This window comes from Colossoma macropomum, unplaced genomic scaffold (genome assembly GCF_904425465.1).
Source record: "Colossoma macropomum unplaced genomic scaffold, Colossoma_macropomum, whole genome shotgun sequence".
NCBI classification, from domain to species: domain Eukaryota; kingdom Metazoa; phylum Chordata; class Actinopteri; order Characiformes; family Serrasalmidae; genus Colossoma; species Colossoma macropomum.
This window is the reverse complement of record NW_023494795.1, coordinates 41,551,214-41,567,314: the sequence shown is the minus strand read 5'-3', so window position 1 is coordinate 41,567,314 and position 16,101 is coordinate 41,551,214. Positions and strand designations below refer to the sequence as shown.

At 37.8% G+C, this 16,101-nt stretch overlaps 1 protein-coding gene across 1 annotated transcript in view; it reads right to left on the bottom strand.

The window, feature by feature from the left end:
- Positions 1 to 569: 569 nt before the first annotated feature.
- Positions 570 to 16,101, bottom strand: part of calm1b (calmodulin 1b) — a 28,830-nt gene continuing 13,298 nt past the window's right edge. Inside the window, exons 3-6 of the mRNA XM_036582451.1 lie at positions 13,768 to 13,911; positions 4,037 to 4,143; positions 1,152 to 1,287; positions 570 to 666 (exon numbers count right to left, since the gene is read on the bottom strand). Coding sequence (XP_036438344.1) covers positions 638 to 666; positions 1,152 to 1,287; positions 4,037 to 4,143; positions 13,768 to 13,911 — 416 coding nt within the window. The 3' untranslated portion in view covers positions 570 to 637. The remainder of the gene's footprint in view (positions 667 to 1,151; positions 1,288 to 4,036; positions 4,144 to 13,767; positions 13,912 to 16,101) is intronic.

Genomic DNA, 16,101 nt, shown 5'->3' with positions numbered 1-16,101 from the left:
AATAAACAAACAAAATCACTAGAAACCTAAACCATGCCAAACGTTTAAGATTTTTGTAATTTTTGTATTTTTTTTTCGTTTTTATTTATTATTTTTTCTATCCCCGCCATACAATAAAAGTCCCATTCCACCTTCTGCTTGTATCAGAACCTGCTTTTGTTCCAGGTTCCTTTCAAAAATACAAAAAACAGAACCAACGGGCATTACGACACTTCAGTGGAAAGAGCACGCTCAGACCGGCAGAGGAAGGAGCTCCAGTCTCAGACTGCATGCATGAAGAACAGAAAAACAGAGAAGAGAGAAAAGATGGCCAGCCCAAACAGTAACAAGAGCAAATGGAACTGAAGGAGTTCACCAAATGCTTGTTTTCTTCCGTTTGTAGGTAGTTACAGGTTATTTAACTCTTTAATAACTGATGCTAGATTGATCTGTAAGGGACAGGATCACTAACCATTTCATGCAGAATATCTGATTTCTTTTTTAATCTCTGTGGACAGAAGGATATTTTTATTTCAACATTCAATTATTTTCTGTACAGAAACATTATGAGTAAATGTATGTTCTTTTTCCCCAAGAGGTAAATAAAACATTTGATTTTTTTGTTTTCTTCTAAGGGGGCAGGAGAGGACAGGAAGCTTCACTTTGCGGTCATCATCTGTACAAATTCTGGAGAGAGAAAGAAAGAGAGAGTGAGAGGAGAGAGAAAGAAAAAAGTGAAGGGAAAAGAGAAGAGAGACACAGAGGGAGAAGGAGGAGAGTGAGAGAAAAAGGGGGAGAGAGGAACAGAAAGAAAGAGAAATGGAGAAAAGAGAAATGGAGAGAAAGGAGAGAAAAAGAGAAGGGGAAGATACAGAGTGGGGAGAGAGAGCGAGAGTGATTAGTTGCGTCTGAACGGTGCATCCAGCTGCTAAATTGTTAAATGGTTTATTAATTTCTTTAATGAAAGAGTGATGGCAGAGTTTGCTCAGTAATTAGTGTTCATTACCAAACGGCTTTCATATTCATCTAATTAACGACTCAGAGTTACCAAAAGTGTCCTCTGTGTCTGTGTTTTAAAGAGTCCATTTTGGTAGATATTGTATATTATATATGTATATAATATCTGATATGTAACATGTATAAGTCTTTTAGATGGTGCTGAGTTTCTGTACCTTCGTAGTTCACCTGACCGTCCCCATCGATGTCCGCTTCTCTAATCATCTCGTCCACTTCCTCATCTGTGAGCTTCTCCCCGAGGTTCGTCATAACGTGGCGCAACTCTGCAGCGCTGATATAGCCATTTCCATCCTACAGATTGGAGAGAGAGGGGGAGAGAGAGAGAAAAATGAAAATAATCAGTGATTATGTGGTTAAAGTATTTACTATACTTTAAACTACATAGTAAATGTCTTTACAGGTGACCTCCTGTAATGGAGCCATTTTCCTTTCCGAGATTCATCTTCAGTAAGTTAAATCCTGCTCAGTGGGGGTCAAGCTGGGTATCTGATTTGTCTAGAACATTTCTTGCTTTGGAAAAACTTGTTTTGAAAAACTAAATAATCGTCGTCATTATTCTGCATACTGCATGCAAAGTTAAGTGAGTTTTTGACGCTTTTGAGATTATCCGAGATGGTTCGGTTGATCCATGCTGATCATCATCGATAAAGAGGAGTGATTCAGTTCCATCATCATTTAAGAAGAGTGATCTAATTCAATCATCAATAAAAATGAGTGATCTAATTACATAATCAATAAAAATGAGTGATCTAGTTACATAATCAATAAAGATGCGTGATTCATCATCAATAAAGATAGGTGAGCCAGTTCCATCATCATGAAAGATGAGTGATCCATTGTCAGTGAAGATGAGTGATCCATCATCAATTAAGATGAGTGAACCAGGTCCATCATTATAAAAATTAGTGACCCATTATCAGTAAAGAAGAGTGATACACCATCAATAAAGATGAGTGATCCAGTTCCATCATTATAAAAATTAGTGACCCTTTATCAATAAAGATGAGTGATTCTGTTTCATCATTATAAAAATGAGTGACCCATTATCAATAAAAATGAGTGATCCACCATCAATAAAGAGGAGTGATCCAGTTCCATCATTAAAAAATAGTGATCCATTGTCAATAAAGATGAGTGATCCACCATCAATAAAAATTAGTGATGTAATTCTATCATCAACAAAGATGAGTTATCTAGTTCCATACTGACAAATACGTGATCCAGTGCCAATATCATTAACAATGAGCGATCAACCATCCATAAAAACTGGTGATCTAGTTTCATCAACAATAAAGACAAGTGTTTGAGTTCCATCAATAAAGATAAGCGATCCTGTTCCATCACTGATAAAGAGAAGTGATCCATCATCAGTAATGATGAGTCGTCTAGTTTCATCATCAACAAAGTTGTGTGATCCAGTTTCATCATCAATAAAAACGGGTGATCCATCCTCAAAGTTGAGTGATCTAGTTCCATCACTAAAACTGTGTGTCCCAGTTTTATCAATAAAGACAACTGATTCACCATCAAAAGACGAATGATCTGGTTTAGTCAATAAAGACGAGCGATTCAGTTGATAAAAGTGTCCATTGATAAAGACATGGCTACAAAAGTGGACCTAGAAAAGGACAAACATATCTGACATCCTATATAGTACATTATTTGGTAAAGGTAAAATAATACAAAATATTGCACAGTACAGTCGAGGCTCTTGATTCAGTACACACAGGGCATCGAAAAATACATCCAATAGACCCCAGCAGACAACTAATTTTAAAACTGGTTATATTGCCTGAGGCATAAAAAATGAACAAACCCACAATCAAGGCTGATTATCCCTCCTCAGACACTGAATTTGATCGAATACAACGCACTTCTCGTAAGTGTATATTACCTTGTAGCAAATGTGTTAGCTTGTGGCTGTGGGTGTTAGCTCAGGACTAATTCGTTAACATATGAGGCTAGTGGCTAGTGTGTTAACAGAGGCCTAGCACATTAGCTTGTGTTTGCAGTGACATTTTCACCAAATTAATTGAATGTGTACATTATTTCCTCATTAATAAAACATGTTACATCAACACAATTTCATTGTTCTGTTTATTTATCTTTGGTAGAACTGTGTGAACGTAATATGCTTTATTCTCATAGATATTATATACACATCTAAATCATGTAGATACAACTCACAAGATCAGGCAATATAGCACGCGTGTTAGCTTGTGGCTAGTGTGTTATCTTGGGGCTGGTTCATTAGCTAATATATTCGCTCAGGGCTAGCGTGTTAGCTCAGGGCTGCAGTGACAAGTGTGTGCTGCTAAGATAAGTCTGTGCTGCCAAGTCTGTGCTCCATTGTTCCAAAGTCTCAAATAGGGTTGCCACCTGTCCAGGATTTCCCTGGATTGTCCAGGTTTTTGGTTGCCTGTCCAGGACAAAAATATTTCCTTTTCTGGCCACAGAATGTCCAGGAATCCAACCATGGAGTTAAAGGTGCTTATCTGTATCAAGTCAAACCATTTGCATACACGGATTGGGTCAGGTTACCCTCAATGTAGGGAAATTTGTTTGGGAAAAGTGAACTGCTGGTGACATGTTTAGGCACTATCTGCCTGCTAAACAAAACGCAAGCCACTGATCAAGTGTCCAGGAATTTCACAGGGCCAAGGTGGAAACCCTAGTCTCAGATATTATATTTTAATAATGTTGATTGCTATAATAAACTGAAATGGAAACATTAACATATTACCTCTATATTTTCTGGGTCTCATTAACAATATGTACAGAATTAAGACCACCATATCATATTGAACCAAATTATGAATTTTGTGAACCTGTACACCCCGAGGTTGGCTTATTAATGTCTTGTAGTTGTTCGCTATCAGTTTAGCTCAATCCAAACATTAAACTCGGGCAGACCAAACCTGGCTGCTCTTGGGAGCCGGTGAGCACTAAACTGGCTTAAATCCCTCTGAGCCCTAGCTACAGCTTAGCCTGGCTCTGGCCAAAGGTCTATAGTGAAGTGGATAAAAGTGACTGGACGAACCTTGTCGAATACCCGGAAGGCCTCACGGATCTCCTCCTCACTGTCCGTGTCCTTCATCTTTCTGGCCATCATGGTCAGGAACTCTGGGAAGTCTATGGTTCCATTGCCTGAGAGGATGCAGTAAATATGAAAAGGTCAGTCATCAACAATGTAGGTGAATGTAAAACCTAAAATGTGATATGTCTGGGAGTTTTTCAACTGATAAAAAGTACAGATGCACAAATTTCTGTAGCCGACACGATAATCAACAATTTAACCAGGGGTCGACTGATTGGCCCATCCATGACCACAACCATGACCAAAATGTGCTTCTGGCTTAATATCCTGCCCTCAGCCTTACTGGACAGGTCAAAATATGTCAGAGGTGTGAAGTACAAGTTTTATTAAGCTGTACAGATTCAGTCAAAACAGCATGTGTGAGGTCAGGCACTGATGTTGGATAAGAGGGACTGGCTCACAATTGACATTCCAGTTCATCCCAAAGGTGTTCAGTGGGGTTGAGGTCAGGGCTCTGTGCAGGCCACTGGAGTTCCTCCACACCAAACACACCAAACCATGTCTTTATAGAGCTCACTTTGTGCACAGGGGCTCAGTCATGCTGGAACAGGAAAGGCTCTTCCCCAAACTGCTGACACAAAGCTGGAAGCATATAATTGTGTAAAATGTCTTTGTGTGCTGAAGCATCAACACCACCCTTCACTGGAACTAAGGGATCCAAACCATGAAAAACAGCCCCAGCCCATTATCCCTCCTCCACCAAACTTTACTGATGGCACTATACATTCCAGTAGGTAGCGTCTCCTGACATCCACCAAACCCAGATTCATCCATCAGACTGCCAGATAGCAAAGCATGATTCATCACTCCAGAGAACATGTTTACCCCGAGTCCAGAAGGCGTACTTTACACCACTCCAGCCGACGCTTGGCATTGTGCATGATGATCTTAGGCTTGTCTGCAGCTGCTTGTCCATGGAGACCCATTTCATGAAGCTCCTGACGCACAGTTCTTGTGCTGATGTTACTTGCAGAGGCAGTCTGGTACTCTGTAGTGAGCGATGCGACAGAGCAAGATTTTTATGTACTTTGCTCTGTGAATTTGCATGGTCTTTGCATTGGGGAAGTTAAAAAGAGTTAAAACACTCATAGACTGTTTTTCAACTTAATTGCATATACTTTGTGTATATGTTTTTGGTTTATTTAAAGCTGGAAGTGTTAATTTCATTGTTTGGCTGTTACGGTATTCCAGGTTGCTAATTGCTATGGTATACTAGGTGGTTGCTAAGGTGTTGCTAGGCCCTTGTTGAGGTATAACAGGTGATTGCTTAGGTATTAAAATCTATGCATTTTTCATAGTTGTAAAATGCGGCACGGCTGTTTTGCTGGTCAATTTTGTCTGTTCCAAATATTGTGATATGTATTGAGAAAATATGAAGTTACATTTTTGCCAAATAACCAACCCCTAGCCAGTACTAACCCTGAAAACGCATATGTCTTGGCTGATGTGCTTTCCCTCTTAGTTTGAGGAAATTCTTGATAGGAGCTGCGGTAAAGCTAAGGATAACCCTGACTTTTGCATTATGCAAACTCTGCCCTCCACAGAGCATCATAAACCGGCCAAGCATGCGCTTTTTCCACACTGACAATCAAGCCATCAAAGGGGTGAGTGTACAGAGAGGTGGAAATCCACAGAAGCAGATCAATAACACCGCAAGACACTCCAGATTAAAGAGAGATGGTGATCTGTAGAAGCACTGTGATGAATGATGCTGGCTGTTGGAGGAGAGTGAAACAGAAGACTGCTCAATACTCCTTACCGACGAGTGACATACCAAAAACTACCAAACATTACCAAACCATATTAAAAACTATCAACCCATACCAAAAACTACCAAACCATACTCAACAATCTAACAACTGTTAAAATTAGGATGATAAAATAAGATGACGTCAATGCGCTGCCATCCAATCAGTTACTTACTGCTTATGCAGTATTTCACAAGAGGGAGTGCTACATCGTGAAAGGCCAATATCTTACGGTATAGTGTAACCTATGTATATGAATGATGATGCTAATAGCTTGAAAGAACTAGCTACACATTTTATGTACTGTAACACATTGATAAGCAATATCAGCAGCTCTTGAAAACACTGAATCACTAACTGAAACTTGCGGCAGGCTATTAAAAAAGGCAGTGAGCTTAACTGCAGTATTTAAAATGGAACATCAGCACAATGCGACGTGTCAAAAATAGAACTAGGATGTTTGTCAAAAACGGAGCTCTGACACTCAGTTCTGGCGTGAAAGGCTTTGCTGATTAACATGAGAGTTTTGTTTTCGTCAATGTTGCTTGCTTGAGTCGCATGTTGATATAATTTCTCGGGCAGACTTGTTACTCGTAATAAAGTTGTGGCTGTTATTTTTTTAACAGCTGGTTGCAATTGCTATGTTACAGGCAAAAGTAAAAGTACTGACCATAGACCATAAGTTTTTTAAGCGTCACTAGGGTGGTACCTTTAAGAGAACTTCTTCAATACGTTTAGTTAGGGAACACATTTGTACCACAACTGCAATTACATTCATTAAGTTGCATTGACTCCATACATCCTGCTTTTTAGTTTATTTTTCTATTTTTAAAAATAAACCTCTTTCACTTTGAGACATTGGGTGTAGAGAATATTTAAAATTCATTTAAGGTGCACAGCTGGGACCTCAGGACCACTGCTGTACATTTAAGGGTATATTTCCATTGTACTTTGATGAACAAAAATGCACCTGTACAGTCCTTTTTTTTCTGACAGTGAAGGAATGTATAATGAAACTGAAATCATATTTTGTTTTATTAAAAAATGCACCAGCATTCAAACCATTATTTGGTGAACTGGGTTATTGTGCTAACATGTCTGCATTGTATTAAACTTGAATTTGTAACTCTCTACAAACTACCAATCCATACCAAAGACTACCAAACCGTACCAAAAACTACCAAATTATACCAAAAAACTATCAAACCTGACAAAAACTACCAATCCATACCAAACATCACCAAATCAAACAAAAAACTACCAAACCATAGCAAAAATTACCAAATCATAGCAAAAATGGCCAAACACTACACATTATAAAAACATATCAAAAACTACTAATCCAAACCAAAAACTACCAAACCCGACCAAACTATACCCCAAAACTACCGATCTATACCGAAAACTACCAAACTATATCAAAACTACCAAGCCATACCAAAAACTACCAAGCCATACCAAAAACTACCAACTTTAGCAGTCACTACTAAACCATACCAAACCCTACCAATTCATAACAAAAACTACCTATTCATACCAAAACTACCAAACCATACCAAACCCTACTAATCCATACCAAACACTACCAAACCCTACCAATCACTACTAAACCATACCAAACCCTACCAATTCACACCAAAAACTACCAATCTATACCAAAAACTATCAATGCACACCAAACAATACCAAACAATACTAAAACTACCAAACCATACAGGAAAGTGACTCCTGCTTGCCTCTCACCTCTAACCTAACGTCAGTATCGTCAACGGCCGATGGATAAGGGTTGTGATCTGATGATAGTATTTTGCACAAATTCTCACAAGCCTAGTGTTCAATATGTCTGTGTGAACCATAACTGAACTAGGGATGGGCATTTCAGACAAATTGCATATGTGAGTTTGTAAGGTATCATTTGACAAATTTGGACTACCAAATGGACTACCACACACTGAACGTGTGAAACAGACCCCACTAAAAACAGTGACGCCACTCAGCATATTACTCTTACTGTACTGCATTAATCCCATACCACAAATCCATAAAAGGTAACGTGTATTGAACAGGTGAGCTTTTATCCCAAGAAAGTTCAATTGTTTGTTTGATCAGCTAACGTTACTGGATCATGAATACCAAACATGATAAATTCAGTAATTGATATTGAAAGTTTTATTCCATTAAATGCATGAGTGTAAAATGAGCTTAAGCTTGTTTGTGCTGTAGCTGCTCTCTGTACTATCTGATACTGGGCTACTCTGGTATGTGTTAGCCTTTATTCGACAGCAGTAATCTTTCCATGCTTTCATCTTTGCACTAAACATGTAAGAAACTCCAAGACACAAGCTCTATGGTGCCTGAAAACTGAATTTGGCGTATTGTTACACCCCTAGTAGTTACTGACACCAATAACTGATCATTTTATTGCATTTTAAAACAAATTTACACTACAATTCATAGACGAAGTGCAGTGAGCGTAGGACTCTGAAGATGGCTTTTACATGCCATAGCTAATCAGACGTAATGTTTGCATTATTTCGAGTAAATATCCTACATTATTTAGGAGATGCTCCTGGCAGGTGAATGTAATGTTAGGCGTGTTGCCAAATTACTGGTACAACAATTCAATTTTCCCATTTATTTTTATAATATAATATATACTTATATACAGTGCACAGTTACTGACTGCTGCTGTGAAAGCTTTGCTGCTAGAGGGCCTCCTGTCTAAAAGTCATGATGCTTTTGAGCTGGAGCAGATGGCAGTCGAATGGCTCTGGGGGGTGGATCTAATGGCCTGTAATCTAATATAGTAACAGAGCTCAAGGCCAAACACAAAATGATGGCCACTGAAAAAAAGAAAAGACAATTACAGTACACAACAATGTAGGCATTCCAATAGAGGCTTTATGGAAGATGCGCACTATCTTCAGGATCACCACTGTGGCTGCACTGAGGGTGGACAACATGGCAAAAATATAACATCACAATACTTGAAGGCATTTTCATGACAAACGTATGTAGTTTTTCTGAGGTTTTGAACCACATGAAACAAAAAAGATGCACCAGCAGAGCAGTACAGCCACATTTTAAGAAAAATGAAAAAAACATGAGTTTGTTTATTTCAGCATTTGCAAAAATCAAACAACTGTTAAAATTAGGATGATAAAATAAGATGATGTCAATGCGCTGCCATCTAATCAGTTACTTACTGCTTATGCAGTATTTCACAAGAGGGAGTGCTACATCGTGAAAGGCCAATATCTTACGGTATAGTGTAACCTATGTATATGAATGATGATGCTAATAGCTTGAAAGAACTAGCTACACATTTTATGTACTGTAACACATTGATAAGCAATATCAGCAGCTCTTGAAAACACTGAATCACTAACTGAAACTTGCGGCAGGCTATTAAAAAAGGCAGTGAGCTTAACTGCAGTATTTAAAATGGAACATCGGCACAATGCGACGTGTCAAAAATAGAACTAGGATGTTTGTCAAAAACGGAGCTCTGACACTCAGTTCTGGTGTGAAAGGCTTTGCTGATTAACATGAGAGTTTTGTTTTCGTCAATGTTGCTTGCTTGAGTCGTATGTTGATATAATTTCTCGGGCAGACTTGTTACTCGTAATAAAGTTGCAGCTGTTATTTTTTTAACAGCTGGTTGCAATTGCTACGTTACAGGCAAAAGTAAAAGTACTGACCATAGACCATAAGTTTTTTAAGTGTCACTAGGGTGGTACCTCCAAGAGAACATCTTCAATACGTTTAGTTAGGGAACACATTTGTACCACAACTGCAATTACATTCATTTAGCTACATTGACTCCATACATCCTGCTTTTTAGTTTATTTTTCTATTTTTCAATGTTAGTTTATGAAAAAGGTAAAAATAAACCTCTTTCACTTTGAGACATTGTAGAGTACATTTAAAATTCATTTAAGGTGCACAGCTGGGACCTCAGGACCATTGCTGTACATTTAAGGGTATATTTCCATTGTACTTTGATGAACAAAAACGCACCTGTACAGCACTTTTTTTCCGACAGTGAAGGAATGTATAATGAAACTGGAATCATATTTTATTTTGTTAATATTGTGCTAAAATGTCTGCATTGTATTGAATTTCTAACTCTCCACAAACAGAAATATTTCAACATAATGCTAATGCAGGCAGAATATCTCCAAAAGTTTGTAGAACCCAGCTTTTCTTCTCAAATGAAGGGTATTAATAGGGAGTTTGTCCCTCTTTGCTGCACTAACAGCTTCTATTCCTATGGGAAGGCATTACACTAGATGTTGGAACATTGCTGTGAGGATCTTATTGAGCATTAGTGAGGTCAGGTACTGATGTTGGATGATCAGTTCTGGATCACTCCAACTCATCCCAAAGGTACTGGATGGAGCTCCATCACTCCAAAGAATGCAATTCCACTGCTTCACAGCCCAATGCTGGGGGCTTTATACCCCTCTAGCCCACACTTGGTATTAAGCATGGTGACCTTAGGGTCATGTGCGGCTGCTGCAGAGCATCCCATTCTATTGGCCAATGCTTTGCTATAGAACTTCCATATCCCTCTGTTCCTAAGCGTATCATGACATAATTTATAATTGTAATGTTAACATATCATCGTACCGAAACCCTAAAATCTAGAACAGAATAGACAGCAAGACTAGGAAGAAAAGAAAACGAGCCGTTCCTCAGATCTGCCCTATAGATGTCCCTGGACGATATGCTGTCATCACACTTATGGAGAGAGTGTCACTTCCAGGCCGCATCGCCACTGTCAATTCCCTAAATAAGCTTGTCCCCAGTATCCCAGCAACTCCGTCCATCCAAGCAGCGCGTGGGCGCCACGTATGCGAAGTGCGCAGAGTGGATTACGCAATCACTTTTATTTCCTATTACTCGCCTTATTGGCGTCTGACCTAGATAACATCAGCGAGAGAGCAGCACGGCACACGGGGGCGATCGGACACAGCCATCTCACGGACAATTTACTGATTTAGCGATCACTCAGGACCAATAGACACGGCTCAAAAACTTCTGCGTCTCGTCATCGAGCAGCTTCACTACACAATACTAATCCAGCCTGGCTGTGTAATGTGATATCTAGAGGGACAGTAAGCCAAAAACAGGAGCATAAGAACCAGCTCCAGTGACTCTGACTGCCTTTAAGCATCCAACCTCAGTTATGGTATACTAGATATGGAGAACATACGAGTACTGATGATTATATTGTTACATATTGTGATTGTGATGCGCCTTACAATTTATTAAGGGGTCCATGTCACGGAAAACCAAATTTCCCTCCCATTTTTCACAACAAACACTATCTACACAAATTTCTAAACATATTACTCACTCCTCAGTTCATATATGATAACCATGTAGCGAAAACAGACCGTTTTGAAATCACTGTTTTGGGATGTCATAAATACACTGACCCAATTCAGCCTATAGCAGTTCAGCCCTGCCCATTTACAGTGCAGTTATACTGAGTGTTTAGAGTACAGACTTTTGAATGAGGCATAATATGGTCCAGCCAATCAGAACAGAGTTCATTTACATACAATCATATGCAAAATTTTGAAAACCCCTAGTTAAATTACATGTTTTGGGTGATATAATTCATAATCACGATTATTAGAAAACATTGTGTTAATTATTTCTAATTTCAAAGGTGCAGTGTGTAAGATTTAGTGTCATCTAGTGGTAAGGTTGCAGACCACAACTAACTGAATCCCCCTCCCCCACTCCTCCCTTTCCAAGCGTGTAGTGAGCCTACGGTGACTGTCAGGTTTTCTGCCGTCGTCTGTCCCGAATTTATTTTGCTTCTTTATGTTTCCTCTTCTTTGACGGTGAAGATTCACCCTCCCTCACTTTTTCTTGTGCCAAATAATAAGTCTGATCCTGCATTTGTCAAAATTTGGGTTCTCAAACTTCTCACAACACAAAATGCTCATCCAGCACTGGCAGCGACCACTTCTTCTTCTTTGCTACATCTTCCAAGTGGAGCTACAGCGCCACCAAATTCAAGCTGCCTTTTCAGCGTAAAAACATAAAAGATGCCCTCTAGAGTCAGTGTTTGGTTTGTTGGTTTTGGGCTACTGTAGAAACATGGCGGCGCAACATGGCAGCCTCTGTTGGAAGAGGAGCCTTTCCCTACGTAGATATGAAGGGCTCATTGTAAGCTAACGACAACATAACGATTTGTAGTTACAGCTGATAATACCTTCATTAAAACATGGTTTTGTTTACTATATTCCATTTCTGCAAAGAGATCCCCCTAAATCTGACACACTGCACCTTTAATATTTTTAAAGGCCCAGGCCTAAACTGGACATGGTGAAAGACTGGCCTGCATTATTTAATTTTGACCAAAATAATTCACTTTTGTAAAGAAAGGTATCTGGATCTGGGATTGGTCAGCATGCTCACAGCAAAAAGTAACAAAGGGAGGTTCATTTGCATATTGCAGCATCAGTATTTCAAAAGCCAACATGACAATAAACCTTTAACAAACAGAGGATTGTGCAGCTCCACTGAGGACTCCTGCCTTTTGTTCAGTTAGTTCAGTTCTGTTGTCTGTTTATAAGCCAGGCATCTGCAGCTGAGTTTACTAGAACATTCTGTCCTTTGTCCACTGATAGCCACTCGCAGAGTGCTCAGCAACACGGCTGTCTCTGATAACCTTTCCAAAACTCAACCAGAAAGGTCCTGACAGCAGTCTGACAGCCCCACATCACTTCCAACCGTCCTGACTGAACTCTCGCAGTAATGACTGTGACCACAAAATCAGACTCATAGCTCATTAAGATAAGTACAGAAATTATGTGGAAAGTGGAGATTCTAAACTTCCGATCTCAGACCACATTAGTGTTTGCAAGTAGAAGATATTTTATTTTGAAATGACTTTGATGAAAAGTTTACAGTCTTGTTTTGCAGAAAAGAAAACTAGAATGTAAATGTTTTGCTGTGTTCTTGTAATTTTTCTGTCTCACTTGTAATTTTATGTCCTTTCAGTTTAGCCAGATTCATTTGACTGACTCAATGGAAGAGATCAAGTATCTTTGCTTACAGTTACTGATTTACAAACAGGATGTACTTACATGTTCATGTTTACGCTTTTTGTGGCTGTGACATCATCTGTTATGAATTATTCAGTATCTACTATGAATTATTTACTATCTATTATTAACTATTCGGTAACTACTAATACTTGTTCAGTAACATTATTCAGTATCTATTATAAATGATGTAATATCTAGTATGAATTATTGAGAATCTGCTATGGATTATACAGAATCTACTATAATTTATTCAGCGGCTACTATGAATTATTTAGTATTTGCTATGAATTATACAGCATCTTTTATAAATTATTCAGTATCTACTACAAATTATTCCGTATCTACTTTAAATTATCCACTATGTATTATGAATTCTTTAGTACTTACTATGAATTAAGTATCTGCTATGAATTATTCAGTACCTACTATAAATTATTCAGTGTCTGTTGTAAATGATTCAGTAACCTTTCTTTCTTTCTGAACTCTTCCTTAACCACTGTGAATCACACAGTAACTATTATTAATTCTTCACTATCCACTATGAATTATTTAGTATCTACTATGAATTACCAAAAAAGTGAATATTTACTATCATTGCATTTATGTTTGGCAATGACTGTGATGACGTAATATATTTTATTTATGTTACAGGATGTACACCTGTAAATCAGTTAAATGGATTTTTCAGTGTAGTACTCAGCCTCGTGTTTTGCTGTTTTAGTAAACCATAAAGGAAATAATAAGAGAAGCTTTTTTTCTCCCTCTATTAGTCATCAGAACTCTGCCGGCACTCTCTGACTGATCTGCAGAGGAGATCTCTCAGTGGAGGATGGGGGGGAGTGAAGGGGTCACTCACCATCAGCATCCACTTCGTTTATCATATCCTGGAGCTCCGCCTCCGTGGGGTTCTGCCCCAGCGACCGCATCACTGTGCCCAGCTCTTTGGTGGTGATGGTGCCATCTCCATCCTTGTCGAATAAGGAGAAAGCCTCCTTGAACTCTAGATGAGAGCAGAGAGAAGAGGGTTAAAGTGTACAGTTCAGAGACACAAACGCAGCGGAGCAACAGCACACAGCAGCCGCCGAACTGGGTCACAGCTGAATACATTACCAGCTAACGCTTATCACAGCAGAGAACGGCACGCGCGCTAACGCAGAACAAAAGACAGTAAGAAGTCGTTTTTTTCTGAAGATACAGTGAGGACCAAAAGTCTGAGACCACATTACAAATCTGGCTTTTTTTCAAATCTAGAAATAAAGAATATTTTTAAATCTTGAAAAAAAAATAAAACAAAGAACATAAGCAGATTTATGAAATTGACCATCTTGAGGCCTTTTAATTTAAAGCTCACATTTTTTTTTTAGGGAAGCTCGTGTTCAGAGGACTCTCAGGTGGATCTGAAGCTTTTACATAAACTTGTGGAGTCCACGCAGCTCAAATGCACACTGTCTTTAAGGCAAAAGGGGGGACACACCACCAAATACTCTGAAATTCTGATTTGCGCATGGATTGTTTTGCTTATAATACAATTTGTAATGAAAAACTGTATTCAGTTAGAAAGGAATGCAGAATAGAAGCATTTTCACCAGTGCTCTCAGACTTCTGGACCCCACTGTATATTGCACATTGAAAAATCATAATTGTAGTGCAATAATAATGCATTCAATTTAATAATACATTAAATTTCCCTGTTTCAAACGTTCACATTATTATATATTAATAAAAAATATCGTAACACTATTATGTCTTTGGCTGTATTAATGTAATTCACTTTGTTTATATTTTCCTGTTTCGCTCTTTTCAGTTTATATTTACACAAACAGTCCTATGTGTTTTCTCTGCCGATCGTTTTATTCTGTATACACACAGTCATATGCAAAAGTTTAGGTAAAATAAGTTAAAACATTCTCTACAGAGAACACATTTTAAGGCACAATTAATGTTTATTTACTGAATTTAACATATTGGGGAAAATAAAACCCAAAATGTGACCTAATCAAAAGTTATGGCACATTTTAGATTTTATGTTTTTTACAATGTGATGAAATAAATAGAAATTGTGCACTAAAATGTGCAGAATAATGAAATGGCATATTGCTTACTAATATGACTGGGCTGCACAAACTTTTGCATATGACTGTCTAATTAAGCTTCAATATGTTATTTATTTGTTGTTTTTTATGTTTTTATGTGTTATACTGGCTAAATAGGATTTCCTATGTGCTAAGCTACTGTGAAACTAATACATAACAGAATTCACTAACTTCCAGAAGTTTGAAATCACTAGTATTAATAATTGCTGCTGACTTTATATAATATCATACACTGTACAGACTAAACTACTGTAAACTAGACACCAGAAAGCATTTTAAGATGTTTTATTCAATGTTTTAAGTTTTAGGAAACTCTCAGAAGTGATTAAGCGATAAATAACATACTGTAATTATTTATTACAGAAGTTTATGGATAAATTACCTCTTTTAAATAATAATAATTAATTCTAGATGTTAATTTTATTAAAACAACTTCTACAGCTCGGTTCCTCATTCTGGACTCAGACATTTTTATTTACTTCATACTAATTATCTGAAAGCTGTGAGGCTGTAGCATCTTAATAGAATTGTTTTATGCATTTATCTTGTATTAAATATATTAAATTGTGCTTTAAATCAACTTTTGAATTGTGTCAATGTGACATTTTTTATTCAAATGTGTCCAGCCGATATATCTGTATCAAGTAAATTCACCATTTTTTCAGCACATCTGCACAAAAGGCAAACAAAGAATCACTCATTGTGTACGGAAAGAGTGCACAGAACAACAGTGGAGTCCAAAAGTCTGAGACTAGCGTGCTTCTAAAGCCGGGCAATATGTCAATATTTATCATTACTGGGATAAATTATATCATAATATGCTTTTCTGAGATAAGGTGGAAACGGTCAATACTTAAAAACCACTTATCAACTGCCTGTCTGATTACAAAGAGAGCATAATTAGTCCTGTTTGATTGGATTTAGTGCAGCACAGTGTGTGAAATGTTTAATGCAAGTAACTGAATTCATACATTTTCATGTTTTTTTTTTAAACTGTGGCATTACTTTGTTTATTCTAACTTTTTTTTGACATCTGATATCATGACACATTGTGTATCATAATTTTTTTTACTTACACAAGTATTGTGATATTACAT